Below are 15,469 nucleotides of genomic sequence, written 5' to 3'. Positions count from 1 at the left end.
GTGTCCTGCTAGGTTTTAAAAAACACCGGAATAGATAAATTCATCCTTAAGTTTGTTTATATTATCACGCTACTCTTTGCACTCCTTGTAGGTGAAATGCAGAGGTCATTTTCATCTTGGTTTTGGATTTTTACCCCCATACAAACCAAAAAAGAAATCAAAAGGGTAAACTGTAAGAAAACCTACTGACTCACACTTATTCTTTCTGGTCCATACAGATCATAGCAAATCACCATATGCAATCTATTTCCTTTGCATCTGGAGGTGATCCGGTAAGCATTTCTTTAAAGCTTTCCCCCACATAGCTATTGCTTTATGAGGACTGTGTGACAAGATTTATTGCATAACTTACTGAAAGAAAAATGTAACCACAATAGCTCCTGTTTCTTGTTTCATAAATTCTTCTTGATTGTTGCCATCAAACTCTTTTTGAGGGAAATGACTGACAAGCAGTCATAAATCCTTCTCTTTGAATGACTGAAACGAAAAGTATTGAAGGGCTGTGAGCTTTCATGTAATAACTGATAAGCAGGGCTCTGTTTTTCAGAGTAATGTAGTATAGTCATGTGGGTATCGTGTGAATTTTTGTCCTGAACTGTTTTTTATTTTGTACTTTTTACAGTAACAGACTATGCTGCAGTTGTATTTATAGCAATGTATGTTGTTTTTTTTTTTCTTCTTTAAGTGTATATCGAGAAGTCTGTACTAAATACTGCCTTCAGGTATATTCACTACACTCATGCAGCTTGAAGACAGGCTTTCAGGAAAAGTCCAGATCTTTCTTTCTAGTTTTGCAAAGCTTTCAGATACACCTACACATTTGGTTCATTTAAATCAAAGGGCAGACTCCTGCTTGTTGCGCTTTTCCCTGTTTTTTATAAGCAGTCCATCCAAAGGCATATTAAATATATTTAAAAAGTATTTGTCACCCAGGAGGCAATGGGAGAATTATAAAACAGGGACATTGCTCACCTCTTACCTCAGAGGTTTGAAAGCTTTTAAACCTAGATTAATTGAATGAGTCTGCCTTTTCCTCCATCATACGATTATCTGTCATTTATCAGTCATGTACTAGAGGTAAGGCAATTTCTAGTCTGCTTTGTGAGTTAATTCTCTCAGTTCAACTTTGTTAAGTTGAAGATCCTTGGCACTTTCTCTGTTCATCTCACTATCCTCAGAAAACATAAGGGCAAACTTCAGTCTTAGTATAGCTCTGCTGAGCTCAGTTGAGTTCCAGAAGGGAAAAGGACACCATAACATAATAATTTGGGGAACAAAAAATGGATCAACAGCAGCTTTGAAATACAACAGATTGCAATGGATGCTGTAAATGAACAATTCCTGAAGTGGGCAGAGGAGCGATTAGCACAGTTCCCTGCCTCCGTAAGAAGAGTTCCCTGCCTTCGCTCCCCATCTGCCATCCCAAATGCTAAGTCCTGGAAACACCATTGCACACTGCCCACTGATAGAGGGATTTACCAGGAAAGAGGAGAGGAGCAGCAGTAGAGATTGGATTTGGAGTAAACAAGCTCTTCCAAATGTTTCTGAGAGATAAAAATCATGCTACTGAGTCAGTGAGCTACCAGAGAAATCAAATTGCATGGTGTAAGGGAGCCTACAAGAGACAGTGAAATTGTAAAGTTGTGTTCCCAATAAGACCACTGCATGGTGATCTCATTCTGGGGGTGGAGAGGGTAGGTATGAGTATCTAATGACGCTCTACAGGCTTGTCTCCGTGGGCTAGTATCTGGCACAACTTTAGATCAAAAGCTTGTTCATAAAGCAGGTGGTTCCTTTGTCCTGCATGCACACGGAAGAAGACAAGATGTGATTTAAATCAGAGCTTCATGAAGCCATCTGAGGGTCATCCAGACATAACTTTCATCAGGCCTAATGATTTCCACTTGGTGGAGGACGGCCACCACCAAACAGTATTCGCCAAACAGTTGGGCTCCAGCCCATAAGCTCTTCTCCTCATATGAGATTTAAAATGGATGAAGAAAGGCCGTACTGAACTAGGAACCCAGCTCTGTGCCCGTGTTTCTTCAGCAAATACTTCCCTTATTTTGAAGTTTGGTTTATTTAGAAGCGAGACTGCCCCCACTTCTCACCCCATCCACTTTTCTGCTCTGGATATCTGCCACACATCCGCGTCAGCAATTAGCTTTGCAACTTTCCTCCCACTCCCTAAGCATTAATTACCTTCATCATTCAAAATATATCCACTGGAGAAGTGTTCCACAGTCTTGGAGAACAGCTTGAGTACCATATATATTTTTGCAATATTCCCCTTTGCAATGAGTCAGACAGTTTCTGGCTCTGTCAGTACATGGGAGCTTAAAAATCTCTCCACCAAATCCTTTTACACTCCATTTCAGAATCATTTTTAGTTCACTTCCAAGACTGTGTTCTGGATCTGCTTTAGCTCTCTTCAGCCCCTCCATATGAAACACTAAATATTTTTCATCCATAGTCATTTCAGGTGGCTGTTTCCAGGCTGCCAGACAAGACATCTGTTTTTGGAGATGCCTGCTGAAATTTCAGAGACGCGGATCTCAGAAGGTCTAATGAAGCAGGTCTCTCAGAGGTCCCTGAAGGCAGTAGTTTTTCAGTTTCAGCCCTGCCTCCAAATTTTAACATGGCAATGCAATTTCTTTGAGGTGAAAATTATAGCTCATTCATACTTGTCTTCAGTCCTTGAATGTCAGGGACCATTTTGCTGCATCAGCCCAGCCCTATATCACCTTTTGATGGGAGTCTTCTAATTTAGCCACTGTGAAATGTGCCCATCTTAGGTCCTTAATGGTTTGTCATAGTCAGCTTGAATCTGAGAGCTTTAGATGAAGTAAAGAGTAGGTGGTTCCAGTCTCTCACACCCACGCTAGCTATGAGATAGATCTATCATTTACTCAGGCATAAATGTATCCGTTAGCTATGTCTGTATTAGTAAATAAAATGATCTGTGGCCTGTTTTCTGGCCCCGAAACTAAACAGCACTGTGCAATTTGCATCCACACATTCACTCTCTTCCCTCCCAGAGGTCTCTTGGGATCAATGCCCAGCACGTGCTGGTCCCTCAGAGAGTGTCAGAGCATGGCGTGGGAAACCAGGCACAGCCAGGCAAGGGAGAGTAGCAACAATTAAACAGTATGGACAACTGTGGGACAACTCTCAGACCTTTACCTTGGCTCTGTTTTATTTGCTACTATAGACATTACCACTTTTCTTGTCCACTTACTTGTTGATATGCATCATTACTTCCACTCAAGTCATTTCCCAGACACTATGTCATTGGCTGCTTAAGAAATTAGTGGACAAAATGCTAGGGCTATCTTCTCTGCTCTGCTTTTTTAACAGACCAACCTCATTACTGCTGTGTCTGAGTGCCTTCCAATAGTGCATTAAGTGATACGGCTACACATCTGTCACCAGGACCATGAATGTGCTTCATCATTTCCCTTGCCCTCTTCTTAGGAAGGAAATTGTATATACGTGCAGCACAGTGATTTGTTTGGGGTGGGTGGTGGTGGTGTGCGCTTGCACTAGAGAAAGCTAACCTGAAGAAGTCTATCTTTTAACTGAAGATTAATGTTTGTTATGACATTAGGTCTTGACATAATTGACAATGGTCTTGGATCAGTCCCCCGGAAAAGCTTTGGGTAGATTTATGCAGCCAGCTGTAGTGTGTCCTGGATATACCTCAGTTAGGTTTAGCTATACCTGACTAGCCAGGCATGTCAGGGAATATCGTCTCTAACCAGGACTTCCTGACCGCATCAGGATATATGGCATTTTCCAGATGTTCCAGCAGGCGTCACGTTTCCCGGAAGCACTGGCCTTTCTGTTTCATCCGCACAATGACAAAAGTCTGTGCTGCTTGTGCACCGGAGCATGAGGGTGGCAGGAGAGCAAGGAAAAAATCCCCAAAGAAGATGTCAGCCTGCTCTTGCCAGAAAATCCACATGGCGTGTGGCAATGGGGATGGCTGCGAGCAGCCCATGGGCTGGGGGAGAGCACCCTGGGAGACGGCTTGTCGCAGCCAAGCAGTGGCTGAGCATCTCTGTGCCGTATGGCATTGTAGTCAGTAAAGTAAACACGCCTGCTTGTCACACACGAGCAAACGCCACTGCTCAGTATTTCTGGGGAGTGGGTTTGTTACTCCCACTCTTTCTGCCACAGAACCGGTTGATTATTCATGTGCTGAACCAAAATCTCTGGGTGGTTTGAAGATGAGGACTTGTAATTCTACTCCCTTCTAAATGAGGCCTGATCCAAATCCTACTAAATTTATTTAATTTATCTTCAAAGGCCTTGGAAGAGATTTTTAAGTTCTGCTGGAATAGATCACACTCTGGAGAAAGCAAAGTGGTGGGATCAGTACCAAAACCCATAAATATTTTTATGGGGTTTAAGTAGTATATAACTGTAGAGCAAAACATGTCATTTGAGGCTCTAACCACAGGAATATGCACACTCTGGACTGTGATCTTTTGCTATGGTCAGTGCAAAGATTTTTTGCCTTCATTGTAGATATCTTAATTTTTTGACAGGATACAACTGACTATGTTGCATATGTAGCTAAGGATCCTGTTAATCGGAGAGGTAAGTTAGAAATATCTATTTGGCACCTTTTTTCCTTTGAGAAACGTGAATTATTCGTGGTATAATTCAGTCTTTTTTTCCCCCCTCCAGAAAAAAATAAATGCAGCCCAATAAAAAGATTGCCTTTGACAGAGTCATGGAAAGATTGTGTAGCAATAAGGAACAGCCATGCACAAGCTAGTTCTTAAACTTGGAACAGGTCTTGCCTGTAGTTCATCTCCAAATATCACTAGCATTCTCTTCATCTCTTAAATCAAATGCTTGCCTTACTCGGCTGCGTGAGCTTCTAGGCAATAGCTAACTCTTACCTACACCCAACCACTATACGAGAACTAAGCAGTCCTCTGATTAAGTCCTCTGACGAGGTGGCTGAATCTGTTAGGTCTTCTCAGTACATGCCTAATTCTTCCTGGCAGAATCAGAAACGCCAGCTTGCTGGAGGCTGTAGTCATCTTTCTCAGTGAAGTTTTATTCAAGGTTGTATTGCTTTATGAGCGATCAGTCAGGAATGGGGAACCTCTTGCTGATTGTCTTCAAAGACTAAGAACCAGTTCAAATTCTCAAAAATAAAAGTAAATTATAAAAAGTGTAAATTACCATCTGAAATAATAGCTATGCTTGTAATGCAGAAAGCATCACTAGGTCTTAATGTTAGATACAAAGTATTGTATAATGTACCTGAGAATCTATTTATTATTCATAGATTCACAGAGAAAAAAAGACTAGCTCCAAAAAAAGACTCAAGCACTTGCAACAGGATTTCTGCAGAATTCAGACACTTTAACTCCAAATGCCAACTCTGCAGACCCTGAGCTGCCACTTTACCTTGGACACAACTAATTCAATAGAGTCCATATTTTGTCACCTTTAATGATCTTAGATACCTCAACAATCTGTTGTGTCCATGTGCACAGATGTCCAGACTTGCGAGTGTTAGCTCATAAATAATACCTGCACTAAACATACTAATATGCTGAATATTAGTGAAACACCTAGAAAACTTATGGGCAGTGGGAGGTAGGGAGATAGTCCAGTTCTTTGCCATGCTTATTATGTTCCAACATCATGTGTCCCCCATTAGAAAGGCTCCGGCATCAGACTGTAGGCGATATGGTGCAGAACTGCTTTCCGCCCCACCTGCTTTAGCGATACCCTTCCGCTAAACCAGAGACTGACTTAGTTGTACTGAGAGATCTCAGTGGCAATGTAGTCGACCAGCACCGCAGACAAGACGTTTGCACTGTAGGGTTTGGAGGAGCCCTGTGCTCTGTTTTCTGTTCCTGTGTGAGTGGATTTTATAAAAAAACTCTTTCATGGACTATGTTTCTTATATCCAAGTGGAATGTGTTTAGCCTTAGCTTTCTGTCAGTGTTGCTTGTTGAGCTACTCTATCCTAGACTGAGGAGTCATCTAAGCACCTGGTATTGTCTTCCTGTGATGTATTTAGTTCAAGTCATTTCTCAGTTTTCTTCAGGAAAAGTTTGACAGAGTGAACTCTGTAGGTCTCCAGCTGCCGTGCATGTCCTCTACCCTTCAGATAATTTCTGTTCCTCTTCTTTTTGTTTTTCTGCACTGTTTTAAAAAGGTAGATGATGCCTGTTATTTTTTCGAGTAATCTAGTACTAATGTCAGCAATCTATTATGGAGGCTGCACCTTCCTATTCTTACTTGCTTTTGTTCTCGTCCTTAGCCGGTTTCTCATAAGCCCTTTTTCCTGCAGTGGAGCACTGTTATCTCATGCGAAATTCTTTCACGCTGTGATCTTTAAGTCTTCTGCATTACAGCTTTCCGTGGGAGCTTTCCGCAATTGTGTGTGTATATCAGTGGTTTGCAGACCAGTGACTTTGTATGTGACCAGTATTAAAACACTTTTTTTTAAAGGCTCTAGTTTACCAAGGGATCTGGATTGCCCTCTTTCACCATCACTGGCTATTCTGTCAGTCTGTGTGTGATCTGCAAATTTAGAAGTGAATTCGAATTTACTTCTGTGTCTAGTGAAAATATTACTGCTGCTGTTACTGACACTAGCACCAATGCTGTAGTATAGCTTTCCCTTGCATATTAGACTCATTTCTTCCCAAGGATGGAAAAGCTCTCTTCATGCTTTATATTCTGGATCCAGCAAGCTAAAGACTCTCTGCCTTCTGCTGTAACATTCACAAGAAATCATCTCTGTGTGAGCCAAACCTTCTCATCCTTTTACAAGAAGCACATCTCCTACCTGCTGAAAGTCCATTCACGTATCCAAGGAAACAGGTTACTCATTATGTCACCGACTGAAACTACTTAATGACTCATGCTTCATTTCAGCTCCAGACAGGTTTAGCATTGAGTAATGTAGCCTCTTTAAATCCCCACTCTAGTTATAGAGTGCAAAAATTACAGCTTTGTTTGGCCTGACTACTTTCGGTCCACGTTCATGGAGATAAGTCTGCACCTTATCTGGGGGCTGGTTGTTTCCTGCCACCAGCAGTGAGGCAGAGCAGGGTAAACAGCAAATATCCTGCTGCTAGCCAGGGATGTCTACTTCTGTCTTTGAACACACGGAGATCCTGTTTTTGGCCGCTGAATCCACTGTCAACATGCAGCTAAGGACATTTCCACTGAATCAGGCATTGCCTCAGCACGCCTGATAGCAGAGCAGATGCTATAAGGTGAGAAGAGAGCATCACTGGATCTGTTTAGCAGGGCAGCACTGTGACTGGTGCCATCTCCTGCTGCGTGAGGTGCTGCTGAGGGAGAGACAGCTTGCTGCCCTGGTCATTCCATACCTGCATAACTGCAGGGGGTGATAGAAATTAGTAACTTTGAACAAGGTCCCACTGTACTGCGGCAGGGCTTGGAAAAGAACCCGAGTTTCAAATCCAGTCCAGGCTCTAGCCCGTAGACCATGTGTTTGTCCAGCACTGAATATGGAAAATGAACTTGCCTGGGCTTTTCTGAATATCACCGAGGTGTTGTTCGTTCAGATCTTTAGCTTCCAGCTCTTAACACCCATCTACGTTCCTGCAGTGTTAGGTGAAATCTTCACGAGTTTACCTGTTTGTGTTGTCACATAAGATGATACCTCCCAGCCACCCTCTGATTTAAAACCGGGATGGATTTGGCTGCTCAGACAGCTGATAAAGGTTTCTCGGTGTCCCATAGGAAGAGAGCTTGTGTTGCCGGCCTCCTTCCTTGCTGCCTCTGTCACAGGGGGTTCAGAGAGGTGGCACGTGGGGGAGCGCTAGAGTTAACCGGGGTCCTGGCTCGGTGCTCCCCCATGATCCCGCAGTTTGCTGGGACTATCTCCGTGCAGACAAGCAGGAAAAGGTACCAGCCCTCCGTGTTACTGGAATCAGATCAGGGCCCGGGATCTAGGACGTGTCCGAGTTACTACTCTTCCCTCAGCCTGTAATTTGGGAAATTCTGGAAACTCAAAGGAAGTGAACAGCTTGCAAACTTGGGGTGATTAGACATAAAACTGAAGTGCGGATAAAATTGAGGAAAGCAAAGAAAGCTTTTTTTGTTGTTAGCATCTACTAATTTTTTTATAATCTCAACTTAAAGCTCAGAATTCTCATATAATCTCTTGCATTCAGGTAATAACAAGTGAAATTTTATGAGATTTCCTGTCTTTACGGACTTGTTAAAATTGTGGAACTGATTTGTGGTCTTGCCTATTACAGTAACACACCAGAGCAATTTTATTTAACCTTTAAAAAGACCCCATTGCCTGAAATTCACTGTGCCAGAATTGGGTTTTATTGAAATGTGCACACCATGAATAGGGCAACTATGCCTGACATGTAGGTGTTTTGTCATAGGTCAGTGCATCCCACCATAACATAAACAGTGATTTGCATGTCCATGTGTCAAATCTTTTTCATTTAGCTTGTCATATATTGGAATGCTGTGATGGCCTGGCCCAGGATGTCATCAGCACCATAGGGCAAGCGTTTGAGCTTCGATTTAAGCAATACTTGCGATGCCCCTCTAAGATACCTACTTTCCATGATAGGTGAGTATGATTGCAGAAGACTGCTAAAGGACTTTCTTTGGCTTTGTATTTGCTTAATAAAATGTGCTGTGGACAAAGTTGCTGGAGATGGACAGGATTTAAATACTTCAAAAAGAGATTTCTGCTGAATTAGCAAAGCAGGGTTTGCCTAATGAATATGAAAGGAGCACAGTCATTTTAAAAGAATGGGCTAAATATGGATTTCACAGTGAACTTACTGAAATGATCATACCTTTTCCGTTATAGTTAGTAGGCAGAATTGAATGGCCAAGAATGGATGTTATTTGTGGCATTTCCTCATTCTTGTTACTGTTATAGCAGCTCTGTCAATTTAGATGAAGTAAGCTAGAGCTGCTGGGCTTCCAAAATGACTAGTGATGTTTCACTATTTCTGATATTAGCCAGGGTGAAGTTTTTAGGAATGTGATGTACTGTACAGAGGCTTTGACTGTGTTGTTCTCTGGAGAATACAAAATCTGTCTGCTTGTGTGTTTAAAAGGCTGGATTCTCTTTTCTTTGGTGAGCTGTGTTTTTGACATGGATTGCTATATGCTTGCTAGCTTTAGTATAAATCCCAGTGAGCTAGTACCCTGTGTAGTCTCTTATATCAGAGTAAAATGAGTGTCTGGTGAATATAAGGTACTACTATCCTAATCTGGAAGCATTCTGTACTCACTTTAGACTTGTGTAAATGACTGTTAAATGTAGACTGAAACCACAGATCTGATCTCTTGACTTTGTGGAGTTCTTCCAGATTTATATTGGTGATAGAGCAGCCATAATTAAAGACAAAGTTTTAGGGCTGTGTCAATCAATCAAGTAATAATATTACAAATACTACCGTAAGGTTAAATAAAATTGTTTGTTAATGCAGTTTATAGTGGGTTTTAAAGCTAAGTAAAAACATCCTTTACTTAGCATAAAGAATTTCATCTATTGCAAAGGAGGTTTAGATTAAGTTTGTCTAAACAGAGAGGGTCTGCTGCATGATCCATCATTGCTTCCTGACTTATAATGGTAGCTGAATTGTCAAAATAATATGCAATAGTGATCCCGTGACAGGCAGTCTCAACATGCTGCAAGTATCTGTAAGTGCTTTGCAAGCGAGGGGCAAAACAAAGCACTCACTTTCTTACAGGATGCAGAGTTTTGATGAGCCATGGACAGAGGAAGATAATGAGGCAACAGAACATCCCTATTACAACAACATTCCAAATAAAATGCCCCCCCCCGGTGGCTTCATTGATGCCAGGCTCAAAGCAAGACTTCCCGCTGCTGCAGATGCAGCTCAGGTCAGTGCAATTGCATCTCTGCCCTTCTGCTGATGGATCCAAAATTTTAAAAAAATGTGTATTTTTAAGATGGATACATTGAGACCATTTATAGCTCACAGCCCTTCATGTATGGCCAGTTTTCTTTTGAATGGGCATTGAAGATCTAGGGGGCAACAAATTAGGCAGGTTCAGAACAAACAAAAGGACGTGAGCTCCTCATGGGTGTTAAAAGATTACAGCAGTTTCAAGGAAGAGAAATCCACTGAGGGTTACTACATTTGTAGAAACCATGTCTGCTTCAGAGAGTATCAAATAGTGCACACTAACTGGGAAAGATTTGATGCAGAACCATTGTAACAATCTAGTGCAGTCATTACTAACAGTTCTTTATGTTAATAACTCAGCAGTCATCAGTATTTGGCCAGGTTGCTAGGTAGGTTTTCCACCTCACGCTGAAGTGAAGTCAGCTTGGATATTTCTACCAGCATTGCTGTTGGAAGTTTGACTGCAGTATCAACGTAGCCACCTAAGAGGAGTTTTCAGATCCAGCACACCCCTGCTTAAATCCAGAGGCGCCTTGTCTGTAGACAACATCCTCCCTTCAGTACCCGAGCGCATCCCCTGGTACCAGTGTGGGTCTTTCAGCTCATGCTTTGGAGGGTACTGGGGGTGTCTTCTGGCCGCAAGTGTGTTTCTGTGGAATGCTTTTCCCAGGCACGGTTTGTCAGGGCTCGCTGTGTGAAGGCAAAGGTACTGGAGATGATGCATCGTTTGGGATCGCGGGGGTTAATAAAAGCAGGAAGCAGGGAAGTTTACATGAAGGTCACCGGTAATATCTTACTCCTACACAAATGCATTTGTGAGATATATATTCTGACACCATGATGAATCGGAAATGAAGAGTGGGAGTACACAGAATACAGCCAAGGAAATTGTCAGAGCCACTCATAATATATCTGAGCATTTTAAAGGTAATTGAAAATTTCTTTGCACATGTGTCCCTTCTAGTCTGCAGCAGGAGTGGGAGGAGAGCAAACCTATTACCAGAGTCGTCACTTAGGAGACAAATTCAGTGAAGACTGGCATCATGGGCCTGTTAAGCAAGGTGAGTTTTGCTAGTTTTAGCTGTAATACTGCAGAAGGTCTTGGGTGGGCAAAGCATGTGAAAGTCTGATGCCTCAAAGTCTTAAGGCCATGGACTGCACTTTGTTGATAGATTCCCTTTGTCCGAATTTCAGTGTTGGTATCAGTGAAAAGCATTTGGTAATTACCTCTGGATAAATTACTAAAGGCACACCTTCATAAAATCTCATCGTTTGCAGAGCAGTTCATAAATAGAGTTGCCCCAAACCTTCAGCTGTCTAACTTGCTGTGTCTTAAAACCCAAAGACAGTCTGCATGGTCTCTTCTGAAAATCTGACCCACTAGGGTTGTACAAGATGGAGTTTCAAAAGGAAGAGCCTAAAGTCAATGTTTTTTTAAAATATGGAGCAATGCATATGTTTGCACATGATCTCTGCTCCACGAATAACAAATAATGCATATTGTTCTTTTTGTTGTTGTGCATGAATTTTAAGAAAATCACACCAAAACATATGTGTGAAATTTCACGCCTTCCACCTTTATGTGACAGCTTTACTGTGTTTCTGGGGTCACTTTCTTTTCAAATGCCAGAATATGTTATCTGTTGTTAATCTGCACAGATCTGAGGATTTTATTCCACTTCCTCCTCTCATGACTCCCCAGCTGAATATCAGTTTTGAAACTGACAGGTCTTTATTTACAAAATTTTCCTTTCCTCCTGAAGAATAACCCCTCCCAACCGCTCATTGAAACACAGTTTTGAATCCATTCATCAACATTTTTTTCTACTAGATCCTGCAGTTATTGACTTTACGTCTCCCATTCCAGGGAATTTTAAACCTGTGGTGATGGGGTGTGATGTTATTTGGTCATTATAATAACACTGTTCTGTCAAATACAAAAAAGAAGAAAAAAAATCTTGAATTTTCTAGGATCTCTGGATATCTGTAGTGTGCCGGAAGGGAAATCGCAAGTAACCCCAACAGCAGAGATGCCGACATATGTAAACACCCAGCATATAAATATAGAAGCTCTATTGGCACTTCAGGCAGATGCTGAAAGTACCTTCAGTGGAACAGCAGATGATACCAAAGAGAGCAGCCCAGGAAAGGATCTGTTTGACATGAGTGAGTTCCCTTCCTATTCACTCCCTTTCTAACAAGTGACCCAGTATGTTTATGCATTAGTTCTGTATAAAACTAATTTTAAAATTCTTTAAATTTTATCCTGGTGGAGTTATGGTGAATTTTAGAATTCATGGTGGTTTCATATCTGACCAAGTTAAAATAAGGGTGGCTGAAGATTTGAAGCTAGTTTGTATTACATCTGAGTTTAGCTGAGTCGCAGTCTATGTTATCCTTAGCATCACAGGCAACTACATCAGGAGGAACACAAATCAGGAGGCTTATCATGCAGGAAAGTGAAGGAGCAAATGGCTGGAGAATTAGCTCCAGCCTCTCCTGTTAATATTTTACTAGGAAGTCAATGCATACTACAAAAACCTTGTGCAACAAGGAAGCTGGAGGGAAATTGAAAGGCTGAGTTATCCCTTGCTCTGTATAGGCCTAATATCCTATCTAGCTATCTGTTCCAGTTTTGAAGTCAGCTTTTCCAAAATCAGAATCATAGCCATAGCCATAAAACAATGGCTTAAGCATCAGTCATAATTTGATGTTGGTGCTACCGATACGCGTTGTTTTCAGCCTTGAAGAGATACTTAACAGGAAATATGGGGAAAGCAGTTTGATGCACAGAAAATTTTCTCTGGTTTTCTACTCTTCCTACCTCCAATCAATTGCTGACACATGATTTATTTAATTTAGTTCACACAATTAAGAGGCAGTGAGACAAAGCAGTTGGTGCCTATATGTTATTTGTAAAATAGTGTATCTACATTTCTGTTATCTCAGTACAGATAAAACTGTCTTCCTGGCATGTTTTTGCTGAGATATGGCTCTATTTCCACAGCTTAGAGAGAGTTTGGATTGAAAGAAAGGGGGAGGGAAGAAAGGTGAGGGAGTACCTACCTGTGAATATAGATCTGAAATGAGAAAATTCTGCTGTCTGAAATCTGCCTGGATGTTAACCTTGATTTCTAACATGCCGTGCCCTTAAAACATGCACATGCTTACCTCTATATTATACACATTCTTTTCCTAAAAATAGGGAAAACTGATTTCTCGTCTTCCAGCCTTCATTAATCTTTATTAACCGTTGGATCTTTGGGGAAAAGTAGCATAAGAAAATGTGTCAACTAGCCCTATATTAGTGGTTTGTCAAGCTAATCATGTGTTGGGCTTTGCGCAGACTACAATGTAGTGAAGACATATATAAGCTGGTTTTAAGAATTAGCTAAGGTATCAACAAGCTGTGACAGCACAGTGTTTACTCTATTTCTCTGAGCTAAATTAACCTCTCTGTGGCCCCGTGCAAACATGGCTATGTACTCCTCGCATCTGAGCGGTCTGTTTAGACCTGGTGTATTGCTTCACGGTGCTGCTCTGCAGATGTCCTTTAGTAAATCTAAGTGGGCACAGAAGAGCATCTCTTTTTAATATGCACTAGTTGGCCAGACGAAGGTCTTGCAAGGGAAAATAGCTTCCGATAGGTCAGTACAGCATATAATGAAGCACGCACTGACCTATTTACTATTTCTGTAAGACTGCTGGGATCTGTAATGACACATCTTTCCATTCCACTCTGCAGAAAGTAACACTGAGTTTAGGATTTAGCTGAGGTTTAAAAGATGCTTCCCCGAGGCTGATTTCAGCTAGGTAAATCACGGTAAAGGTGTTAGCCTGTGTCTATGTTGCAAAGTCCTCTTCCTAGCTGGAGGCTAGGGGTAGGCTGAGTGGTAAGGGCGACTCATGCCTTCTAGACATACCCTTGGGCTGGAGACTCAGTAATGGATAATTTTAAAATGAATATGTTGCTTGAAGAGAGACCAGATATGAGTATAATGACATTGGGTACCAATATTCTGCAATTTATTTGAAATGAAACTGTCTGATGTACCTGGCAAGAGAAAAGGAGAGCTCTGCCCAGTACCAGGGCATATAAATGCAACTGTTGACAATAGCCATTACTGAAATAAAATCACTACCTTTCAGAAGCTCCTGCCAAGGTTCACTCTGATTTTTATCAGCATCTTTCTGTGTATAACATACATTTTTAACATATTACACTCCTTGGTCTTAATATAATCCATAAATCAGTAGGCCTAGCAGTACATCTTCTCTCATTTTCTTCATGAAGGTAAAAGGAATTGGCTATAACACAAAATAAATCCAGTTAAAAATGACCGGAATATCACCATTTTGTAACATGATTTACCTCTGAATGGTCTTGCCTTTGTTTCTATTTCCATAACCAGAACCATTTGAAGACGCCCTCAAGAATCAAACGTCTGAGGCTGTGTTGAGTAAATCCACCTCCACTGCATGCACCAGTCCTCTTTTACCCAGAGCAGCTGACTGGACTGTAGCCGAAGAGCTGAGTATAGAGCCGTGGTATCAAGGAGAGATGAGCAGGAAAGAAGCAGAACAGCTGTTAAAGAAATGTGGAGACTTCCTCGTGAGGAAGAGTACCACGAATCCCGGCTCCTACGTGCTGACAGGCATGCACAATGGACAAGCCAAGCATCTTCTTTTGGTGGACCCAGAAGGAACTGTAAGTGCTGACTCCTCAGTAATACAGGAGGTTTCTGACTCTACACATTTTCTCTAAATGTGTTTAATCTTGCTTACAGCTTACTCACAACGAATCATGCGTGCAGCCTCATATCTCTAATATGCCATCACATCTCTAATTCTCTCCCTGATGCCTAGCAGAAGACCCACTGCATGATTTCTCCACATTGCAGGGAGCCTTAAGGACCTGATTCCCCAGCAAGGTCAAGCTTTGGCCACTGTGGTACAGTCTTAGTCAAAAGTGCAGCTAAGCCACTTCTTTAGCCTTCCTGCTGCCTTAGAAGCTGCTGGTGGCTGTGCAAGTTCGGCCAGACTGCCTGCCGGCAATTTCCACTTGACATTTCTGTCAGCCAGGATACGGACCAGGCCTTCCGTGTTTTCCTGCACATAAGCAGGACCTGCTCCATCTCTTTGCTGCACAGGGACTCTCTTAGCCGACAAAGGGACCCTCCCAGCAGCAGGGTGGAGAGGGCAAGGGAGCTCCAGTTTTCTGCAGCTGTCCTGTCCTGCTTCCGGGGCTGCTTAGTGTCGTCCGAGAGAACGAAGGCATTGCCGTGCTTTTTGTTCTTGACTCCCGGTAGCTGGGCAACTCCTCGTCCTCTGCAAAGGACAACTTTAGATGACAAGCCCCGAAGTCAATGAGAAGCTCCTGTCAGGGAGTTGGCCTGCTGGCACCTGTTTCAGCTGAGAAGCCTGCAGCAGGCCAGCCGAACGATGCCGGTCCCGCAGAGCCTGCTGCGCTGCGGCGAGGGATGCCCACGGTACTTGTCGTGATCCCTTTGGCCACACGAGGGCGGTCAGAGAACGGTTTTGCGCTTTCC

The 15,469-nt window shown here is 42.2% G+C and overlaps 1 protein-coding gene across 1 annotated transcript in view; it reads left to right on the top strand.

Annotated features, from left to right (window-relative positions):
• The window catches only part of SHC3 (SHC (Src homology 2 domain containing) transforming protein 3), a gene marked incomplete at its 5' end in the record, with an annotated part of 37,506 nt that overhangs the window by 19,672 nt on the left and 2,365 nt on the right, over positions 1–15,469 (top strand). The window contains 7 exons of the mRNA XM_009587459.1: positions 219–272; positions 4,551–4,602; positions 8,476–8,602; positions 9,741–9,894; positions 10,885–10,981; positions 11,892–12,086; positions 14,333–14,628. Coding sequence (XP_009585754.1) covers positions 219–272; positions 4,551–4,602; positions 8,476–8,602; positions 9,741–9,894; positions 10,885–10,981; positions 11,892–12,086; positions 14,333–14,628 — 975 coding nt within the window. The remainder of the gene's footprint in view (positions 1–218; positions 273–4,550; positions 4,603–8,475; positions 8,603–9,740; positions 9,895–10,884; positions 10,982–11,891; positions 12,087–14,332; positions 14,629–15,469) is intronic.

The sequence above is a fragment of the Fulmarus glacialis genome, unplaced genomic scaffold (assembly GCF_000690835.1).
Source record: "Fulmarus glacialis isolate BGI_N327 unplaced genomic scaffold, ASM69083v1 scaffold30740, whole genome shotgun sequence".
Lineage (NCBI taxonomy): Eukaryota > Metazoa > Chordata > Aves > Procellariiformes > Procellariidae > Fulmarus > Fulmarus glacialis.
This window is presented reverse-complemented; position numbering and strand designations above follow the sequence as displayed.